The sequence below is a fragment of the Terrapene carolina genome, unplaced genomic scaffold (genome assembly GCF_002925995.2).
Source record: "Terrapene carolina triunguis isolate 2854851 unplaced genomic scaffold, T_m_triunguis-2.0 Scaffold97, whole genome shotgun sequence".
NCBI lineage: Eukaryota > Metazoa > Chordata > Testudines > Emydidae > Terrapene > Terrapene triunguis.
The window spans coordinates 14,727,830-14,738,300 of record NW_020664448.1 but is presented as its reverse complement, the minus strand read 5'-3'; the positions used below and the strand labels follow the sequence as shown (position 1 = coordinate 14,738,300).

General features: G+C 39.1%; 1 protein-coding gene across 1 annotated transcript in view; it reads right to left on the bottom strand.

The window, feature by feature from the left end:
- The window catches only part of FAT3 (FAT atypical cadherin 3), a 570,769-nt gene that overhangs the window by 110,807 nt on the left and 449,491 nt on the right, over window positions 1-10,471 (bottom strand). The window contains exons 8-9 of the mRNA XM_026651587.2: window positions 3,923-4,198; window positions 1,948-2,158 (exon numbers count right to left, since the gene is read on the bottom strand). Of these exons, the coding sequence (XP_026507372.1) occupies window positions 1,948-2,158; window positions 3,923-4,198 (487 nt within the window). The remainder of the gene's footprint in view (window positions 1-1,947; window positions 2,159-3,922; window positions 4,199-10,471) is intronic.

The following is a 10,471-nucleotide window of genomic DNA, read 5'->3' as shown; positions in this document are numbered from 1 at the left end:
ACACACACACACACACACACACACACACACACACACACACACACACATTATAATAGGGGATATAAAACTATATCCCAAGGAGTGAATCATGGAGGAGTAGCACAGAGGGGAGTAGATGGCTCAGGTTATGGAACAAGGAGTCTTTTATCACCAGGTTGTCAGTTGGAATCTGCTTCAGGCAGATGCTCAGGTCTGGTGACCTTTGGCGGGAGGGATAGCTCAGTGGTTTGAGCATTGGCCTGCTAAACCCAGGGTTGTGAGTTCAATCCTTGAGGGGGGCCATTTAGGGATCTGGGGCAAAAATCTGTCTGGGGATTGGTCCTGCTTTGACCAGGGGGTTGGACTAGATGACCTCCTGAGGTCCCTTCCAACCCTGACAGTCTGATTCTATGACTTAAACAACACGAGACAGAGCCAAGAAAATACTGCTGCTCAGGGCTGGGTACGTAGCCTTAGTTTTTCTGGAAAGGCTAAAGCTACACAAATATCACAAACAATAAATATTCTGTGGCCATTGGAAAACTCTTGATATCTCAATGAAAAATGAAGACGATTGTTTAGATATTTTGGAAACTGGCTCAGCTGTTGAACTTTCTGAACCGCATTTTCATAGGTATGCTTAGTGTTTGTCTATTAATATGTTTATGATACTAAGAATAATGGGCGAGATCCTCAGCTGGTGTAAATTGGCATGGCTCCATTGAAGTGACTGGGTCTCTAGGAGAGCATAAGTGTCGCCTGCATAGATCAGTCTGCAAGGTCAAGGTTAATAAGTGAAGTCTGTGTCTTGATTAATTATTGGGACCATCATGGAGTATGGAATTCCTCTTTGTGAGCTACAGTTGAGAAGTGTGATATAGGTGCCAAGTATTATTATTATTAAAATGGAAAATTCACATTATTTCAAAGTGCAGAGTGCAGCAGCAACACAAAAGCAATTTAAGAGATAGGATTTTCCATTTTCTCACTTTTTGCAAGTATCTCTACTGAATGCATACTAATTTCCGGCTTTGGAAATGGTTTCTAAACTCAAATCTATAAAAGCAATAAAATGTTCACCTCTTACATGTAAATGCATACACACAGAGTTGCATTAGGGAAATTAAACCATGAAAAATATGGGATAGACAGCCTTGGTGATTCACATCCACTAATTTTCCACAGCAGCAGCACAGCACGGACAAAGACAATGCAACTTTCCAAAAAGTCTTGCTATTAGCTCTACTCTGGAGTAACTAACTCCAGGGCCACAAAGAAACTCAGGCATAAGCTATACTTAACATTTTTGCCAGTATAGCTATGCCGGCAAACCTTCCCAGTGTAGAGACAGCTTATACGAGCAATAAAGTGCTACTGCTGGTATAGCTTATACCAGTTCGGTGAGAGAGAGAAGCTGTACCAGCCAAAACACTTCTATACCTGTATAAGATGCCTGTATACTAGGGCCTTTGCATGCATAGAAATCTTGGCTGGGGGGAGGAAGGATAGCATAACCTTTGCCAGCAAAAGTGGCCTCAGTCTCCCTGCTCCTCTGATTAAAATGTCAACAAAGATGCCAGTTAGCACCAGCTGTCATTGTGTTAGTTTATGATGAAGCCATCCTGTCCACTGCACTAGAATGAAGCCAGTAAAACAAAAAATAGGTATCAGATGGAATGACTTTCAGTCACTGACTTGTGGGTAATTTGAACCAATGACTTAGAGGTAAAAGCCTCAGTAGCCATCTAATTAAAATGAAGTCAACTCTCTCTGATCAGTAGCTTAAATGTTGAAAACAGCAGACAAGAGTTTGTACTTTTTGTACACTTTCATCAGGGGATAGCTAGGATCAAGAATCCGTAAAGATTTCTTAGTGTTACCCTATCTCTGAATTAAAGCCAGCATAATCACTCTTTTTGGTTTATAGAATGCATCATGTTGCAGCCTTTTCTGTCCTTGTGCTCTAACCTGCTTCTATAGTGTAGATAAGCTCTGCGTTTTCTCCTTTGTCTTTATCCAAAGCAGTGACCTGCAAAACAGCAGATCCAATAGCTGCTGATTCATACACCGAGGCTTCGTACAAAGGACTGGTGAAGTAGGGACTGTGATCATTGGAATCTTCCACATTTATGATGACTCTGGCCAGGTTTCTTCTATAGGGAAACTCCTGATCTCGAACCTATAGAAAAAATGCAGGAGAAACATCTTGAAATAACTTTATTAGCAGTAATAATAACTATCTGAGCCCTGGCAATGTGCTCACTGCTGTACAATACACAAAATACAGACTTTTTTTCACCCTGAAGGCCTTAAAATCTAAAAGACAGACAAACCGAAGATATGGCACAAAGTGAGAAATCAAGAGGAGAAAAAGACTTGGAGGGTATTTTTAAATTTAATTTATTGTAAATTTATTCCTGGTGCCCCTGCACTGAAGATGTAGATTTTTAAACTGATACAAAATAATGTCATAATGTCTCATTTGATGTTCAGTTTTGAGTTTGTGCCAAAGGTTCTCTAATGCTGACAAATATAATATAAACTGCTATGTGCCATGCCCCTCACTGACACCATAGTGTGGGAACAAAGCAGCAGTATGTACAGTGCATATCTACATAGCTTTGTTCCGTCTTTCCAAAAAAAAAATGTATGTGATTGCACACACAATGACCAGTTCTGTGGCTATCTAATCATTTGCATGTAAAAACCCAATTTGTGCAGACAGGTACGTGTCGATTTTTGTATCGGCAAATATGGACATACATTTTTGAAGATCACGGTACCCGTGGTAAAAAGAATAGTGCTGATCCTAGGGTGTGCGGAGCACTCTTCACTTAGACTGCCATCAATGGGGATTGATCAAACCTCGCAAGAGGCACTCAAAACCTTGCAGACCTGAAGCTATTATTTACTCCTGTAGCTTCTTTCACGCCCACATCCAAAATCTCAGCACTGGTTACAGTGAAGATCCTACCGGCAAGTGTAAGACAACCTTGAATATTTTGGTTCTTCTTAAATAAAGCAAGCAAACTTCACATAATATGGAGGCTAAGCACACTGTCCCAGCAATGATCTTCATGCCCCGGTGTCTCTATAGTCATGTCTGCACTTCTTCTTAGCTCCCGTCACATCTCACGCACCAGAGGCCTGCCTTCTCCTTGGGCTCTGCTTGCCTGAAGATGAGTAGCAGTATGCAGGATGGTGCCTAAGTTGTTTCCGCCTAAAGCTAGCCTTGCATCTAACAGGCCACACGGTGGTGCTTCAAAGGGCTTATTCTGCAGGGCTCTTAGATGGTTAAAGAAAATTAGTAGGTTACAGTGTTTAAACTAATTTAGTTCTTTGTTTTGTTTTAAAATTAACCACCACTTTATAATATGCAACTTCCACATCAAAGCAGAGCACGTTCAGCTCTATAATTTAGGCACATTGAGCACACAAACCAATAATTAATTTTTTCGCTGCCTACTCCAATGTTTGGAAATGTAGCTGAAAGCTATTTAGTATATGAATATCTACTACCTTGAAATAAACCTATATAAGTAAACTATATATCAGGCTGCCATGCTTCCAAAGGCTGCAGCTTTGTGAACGGCAAGAAAGCGATTCTTCTGTGAGCGAGTTCTCAAAGAACTTTTTAGATTTTCTTCAGAAACTCTGAAAATGATCTCAGATGAAAGGGCCAGACGTCAAGAGATTATAACATTTCTTGTTTGTTCTCCGTCAAGATGGCAAATCATTTCATATTACATAAAATGTACTGGTAATAAGTCTTGCAGAGCTTAAATAAAAAATGTAAAATCGATGCACAGCAGTGCAGGAAAAGATTAATTTAATTACCATTTACCATACTGAAAACTCTTTGCTTATCCAAAAACTAAAGTAAATATACACCTTAAACAGCAATGATAGTGTTCTAGGTACCAAGCTTATGTTCCATTCTTACCATTACATTAAGGATGTGCTTATCTTGAGCTTCATGGTCTAATCTCTCGGCAGTGTATAGTACCCCTGTGCTGGGGTCAATTCTGAATTTTCTCATGCTGACTGAGTCAATGCTGCTGTGAACAGTGTAGCTCAACTTGTGTTTCTCGTCTCTGTCTATAGCTTCGACCTGCAGTATCTCAGTATCAGGGAGGATGTCCTCCGAAATCGTGACATCGTAACTTGGGTGAGAGAATTCCGGGCCATTATCGTTGTTATCCAATACTTTGATAAGAACCTACAGATAACATGAAATAAATAAATGAGTAAAGCAACTGTGACTAAGAGTTACAGAAGACAAGTCAGTTCACTCAGACACTCAAAGAAATACCATTTGCTTTACAGAACTGTACGATATGTTATTCATATGCGTGCTGGGGCAGAGCAGCCGAGAGGCATCATTTAATGTTAAACAGTCACCTCCACAATCAAAATAAATAGCAAGAATATTCAATGGGAAAGCAAATTGATCTTAATTAAAATGATCTATCCTAGAGAGGATCATTAATGATCTAAACAAGAGATTCACAACACCTAGGTTTCCAGCAATAATCGGAATGACTTACTATTTTGGAACTTTGAATTGCTATAGAGACATTTGCTTTGTGGGTGTTACCAGAGAGCTGCATACATATTCTGGGCATTTTTTTCTCATTATCATCAAGGCCACAAAACTGATCATTTTCCTGCTGTTTAAACCTGTTCTCTTACCGGACTAAGCATTCATTAAATCCCGTATCCTTCTCAGCCCCTCCTATTGCACTGTGATGTACTATCAGTCAGTATGTTGGTAGCCAGACACAACAGTGATGGGTACTGCAAGTGTTCATCACATTTTAAGCAACAATCCTATTGTAGGAGTGGAAATTTGGGCCAAGAATCAATTCAGCGCCACATAGATCTAAAGCCAGGTAAATTGGAACATATTTTCAAGGATAGGCGATCTAAGGGCACTGGCTATATGGCAGATTTATTTTAAAACAATTTACAATTCCATTCAATCCCCTCCTGCCTATGCTCTGCCCAGGACTCCAGCCTTTGTGGCCCACTTGTTCAATTTTCCTTCAAACACTTTGGTGCTTTCCCCCAAATCTTTGCCTTAAGCCTGGGAGGAGCTCTCCATAACAATCTGAAAAGCCACTACATTATCCTCTTTCAAATCCCTCCTTAAAACTCAACTCCAAAGTGATGTCCACAAAACACTGATCAGTGGTACACTGTAACTGCAGGGTATTATACTGATTGTAACAGCTCACTGTTACCCTGGTCTATCCCCATCTGATTGTAGTATCCACCTGTTCTCTCTCCTCATAGGTTATAGGCAGGGCCCTCTTTTCATTATATGTGCATGTGTACTGCCAAGAACAACAGGGCCCCAAATCCTGATTGGGGGGCTCTAGATGCTACCCCAATTCAAATGGTTAATAATCACCATCCCCACCTTCAAGTTTTTGCTTATTTATAATTTTGACAATATGTAACCATAAATATACCACAAAATGTGTTTATCACCAGCCGAGGAATCAGATCCCTGCTGTGGGCTTGGTTTCAAGCCTGTATATGCTATTGATTACTTCTGGGACCCTGGCAGCAGAATCATAGAAGAGGACAAGGAAAAGTGTTTGTAACACTGAAACAGACAACAACAAATACAGCTGTATCTTTCATTGCATTGGGGAAAAGCGGTCTCTCCTGCAGAGGATGTCTGGGAAAGTTGATACACTTTTTACAAAGAGTGCATGTAACACTAGAGATGAAGAATAAATGTACCACAGGAGGGAATCCATCATTTAAAAAAAAATAGTTCTCACAGGTTGCCAGCTATAAATGGACTGACCCTATTATTCAAAAGTTTTAGAAAGAGATAGGGAATGAAGTGAGACAGTGCCTAGGAGATGTAGTTATAAACCAAACACATGTCTGCTGCGTGATCTGACTAGCCTCCAGGATACTACCTCTGGTATAAAGAAGTGTCTCAACCTGGCTCTTTTGTAGCAGAAAGAGTTTATTACAGTGCTGGATCAAGCCCAGCTCACCCACACTTTTTGTTTTAGTAGCGGAAAAATTTATTTAATCTGTTACTACAGTATCACATGAAAAGACATGGCCTCAGAGGGAAATGAAACTTTAGATTTCCATGTTTGGAAGCCTTTCTTGAATACTTTACCAGACAGAGCACAAGCAGTTGCAAATTCCAGTCACAATGACCTAGCCTGGGAACTGACTAAAAAGCAGTTGCAATGAAATGGTCTATATCTTAAAGCTATTATCAAGGATTTAGCATGTGACTGTGCATTTGTGAAGGTTTAATCTTTGATAGCTTATGGGGATATGAAGGGAGGAAGCTGTATTAGGTTATTTTTTGGTGAGAGAGATGTATAATAGAGGGGTAAACATATGTCATTAGATCTAAAATGATGACAAATCTCCCTTACTCATTGCAGTTTTATTTTTGTTAACATACATAATACATCAAGATATGTTTCTAAGATACTGAGATAAATGAATCCTTAAAAAAAAAAAAAGATGTAGCACTTAGGGATTTTAGATGCCTTAAAACATGGGGAAAGGTTTGGAATAAAAATAAAGATCCTAATTCTGCTCTACATGCACACAGAGTAAGGCTACCTGACCAACATCTTGCTCCTTTGTGAGCATAGAAAAGAGACACTGAACCAATTTGAATGTGGGAGAATATGATGGGAACATGAGCTCCAGCATCTAACACTTAATATGAAAACTATTGAAATAGAACATTCCCTAAAAGCCGTGACACTTTCAACCCTTGACACATCCTATTGTAAAGCAGCGTGATTATTATTTGCTACATTGTTAACACAGACTATAAGGAAAAGAGATTTATTTTGATGTTGATTTAATTAGTGGCCAGGAGCTTTGTCATACATCAGTTAATTTAGACATTCTAATTGAGAAGTGAACACTTTTCAAACGTTAAATAGCATTTCACTGAAATGCTGAGTGTATTAGATTGCACAGTTATTATTACAGCACGGATTACATTCATTTTGGGATCATTACAAGTTGCCATGTGAGGTTTTTTTTTTTTTTTTTTTTTATTATACTAATGCTAGAGTGTGTTAGTTCAATCCACTCTCTCTATAGGAAACAATGGTTATGCAAACGTGGGAGCTCACAGTGACAAGTCTTAACAGCACTGAATTATGTGCTACAATGGGGACGTTAACCACCAACACCATTGTTGCTGTGTTGTATAAGATTATACAAATGGCAAGGTCGCTTCCCTCTAGGTGTTTATGTGCAAGATTTCTGATTCCATTGTAGCAACCATGAGATATCGCAACCCAGAGATGTGTACATGCCTTTGTTCACCACCTTGATTGTACACTCACAGCTCCCTGATCTATGATCTCATTCAATCTCATAAACTAAGCAGGGCTGAGCTGGGTCAACATCAAGAGACCAAAATGGAAACCAAGATGCTACAGGACATCATAGCAGTGATTCATTAGGTGGCATTCTCTCTGATACACCAATGAACCAATGATCTAGCACATTATTAGAGAGCACTGAGGTGGCTGAGGTGCTCCTTGCATAAGACTGAGGTCCTAATTAGTTGTGGTTATTAAAAATCCCATGGAATTTTGCACTTTAAATGTTCTTGGTAGTTTCACGGATAAGCTTTTCTTTTCACTTTCTGTCCTGAACTTATATGAAATTTTGATAGTTGCTGTTTAATGGTTGCCAACTCCCTCCCTAGAGATGACTGCATTTTAGTGGTGTGTGAAGTGATCCATAGTGCAATACATACTATTTATTACGTACTTTGCATTTCTATAGTACCTTCCCATCTGGAGATCTTAAAGTGCGTTACGAACATTAATGACTGAAGATGACACTATCAACTTGAAATTTAGTCTATTAAAAAAGGAGTTAAAAGGAATTTCAGGTACTGTCACCTGCCCCTTTGTATCCCTGCCAATTTGTTATGAGTTTATAATCATATTTTCCTGTGTTATTTAAAATCATGTTCTCTCCCCTATTGCTGTGTGAAAGTCCTCTCCCCACCCAAATAAAAACAGTGGAAACTGACTGTATAGGAGAAAATGATTATATACAAAGTGTTTCAACTCCACAAACTGGACAAAGTATAGAATTTTGTTTTCTCCGAGTTCTTTAAATTCTAGTAATCTTAGGAGTTACTTGTAAAAACCGTAGGTAAAAAATGTGCAGACACAAGTATGATTTTTAAGCTGATGGTATCCTATTAAGCCTCACAGCACTTCTGTGGGGTAGATAAGTATTATTATCCTCATTCTACAGATGGGAAAAAACAGAAGGGGAGCGGGGGTTGTGTGATGCTGTATGATCAAAATATAACCATTTATATCATTAATACTGCCACTGTTAGACAGATGCAACAAATCTGGATCAAAGTATGTCATGTAAGGTATCAATGGAAAAGTTACAATCTATCAAATATGATTATCCTATCTGTATGCATGTATCATCTTTGTATCTAAAGTTATGCATATTGACTATGTACCAGTATTTCAAATGTGTTTGCTCCTGGGGTAAGGTAGTTTACATCCAGTCTAACCCGCACATTGTGAATGGATCATTCAAGTTGATGGCCCATTAAGGAAAACAAGGGCCATAGAAGAAGCCTGTCCCTGGCCCAGTGAGCTTTCCTTTGGACACTTTAGCCAGAATATGGGTAATGGCTGCTCCTATGAGTTATCAAAGCACGCAAGGGCATGCGACTTGCTCATGTGACCCTGGACTCCATCTTGTGCCTATAATTTTCCACAAACTAAGACTGAGAGCAGTCCCTCCACATGGGAACAGTTATAAAGGACCCTGGAAGCATCTCCATTTTGACCTCTTTCCTGCTCTAATCTCTGGACTACGGACTTAACACTAAAAGGAGCATTCCAACCAATGGACTGAGGACCTTCCAATCTTTTGGAAGTTATCAGAGACTTTCCAAGCCAGCAGTCTGTAACATCACTGCTACAAACCTGATCCAATAACTTTGCAATGACTGTATGTATTTGATTTCCTTAACCATTTTAACTCTCTCCTCTTTCTTTTCATCTTATAAATAAACCTTTAAATATTAGATAATAAAGGATTGGCAGCAGCATGATTATTGGGCAAGATCTCAATTATATCTTGATCTGGTTACTCGGCTGATTTTGGGATTAGAAGGACCCTTTGTTTGATGAAATTGGTTTTAAATAACTACTCATCCAAGTTTACTGTCTGCATGGTGAAATGAGTGCTGGAATGCCTAAGGAGACTGTAGTTTCGACTTCTTGTTAACCAGTGTGAGAGAAAAGTTTACTTTTGTTACTGGCTTGGTATATCTTATGAAAGAATAACCACCAGCCTGGGGTGTGTCTGCCTTGTTTCTCAGCTGTTCATCCTGAATTTGGCATCCTCAGCTGTGACCCACTGAGACACGGCAACAGGCTGTTAAATGACTTATCGATTATCACAACAGGGGTCTGGGGCAGGGCTGGGAATAGAATCCAGATCACTTGACTATTAGAGGTATATTTTTGATCCATTTCCGCATTAGTCCTGTCACCTTACAATATTTCCTTATCTTGCAGAAGATTTCCTACTATGCTGGTTGAATTTTATAGACTAAAAATGAGGTCCAGAGAGGAAAAAAGTCCTTCTCTTCAAAAAAGGAGCAATGTTAAAGTGACATGAACATCACACACACACAAATGGGTCTTGATTACCCATATGTGGATAACATTAAATGAGCTGAACTGAATTCAATCAGAGTACTCATGTGAGTAAAGTTACTCAAATACACAAGTATTTGCAGGATTGTGCCAAAGTCCAGAGGTAACCATCCCGCAGTAAGGGAAGTGTCTTGTATTTTTTTACAAGAATTAAGTCTTATCAACAGAATTGGATCCAAGGCTAACAATGCATGTGTGTGTGTTTCAAACCCTTTTCTTTTGTTCCAAATTGAAAATTTGACATGAATGAATCTGCCATTCATTACTGTTACTTCACGGGTCAAGTAAGCTTTTAATCAGACAAAGATTCATTGGCACACATCAGGACTGGCTTTTAAAAATATTTATATACTAGCTGCAGTTGCCCAAAGTTGTTGTCAACTTGGAAGAAGGTAACTGTTAACATTGTAGGTCAGTGGAGCATTATGTTGACACAATACCTATTATTTAAAATGAAAGTCTGATTTTAAAAGTTCTACGTTACATCTCCTCAATGAGATGCAATGAAAATATTTAATGCTTGTGTTCTGTTAAGTAGTGATGGCATCAGGAATTCCTCTTTACTGAGGTCGCCGATTAAAACACTTTTCATATGCAAACGTTATCTGAAAGACTTTATCCACCCTCATAAAGCAAACTTCCAGCACAGCAATCCTTGCCCAGATATCTTTGAGAGCTCATATCTTTTCCAATATGTAGCAGGCTCTACAAAAGCTTGCCCATTTCTGGTCACATTGTGCCCTGTCTAATTTACAGTCTGAACAAATGTCTTG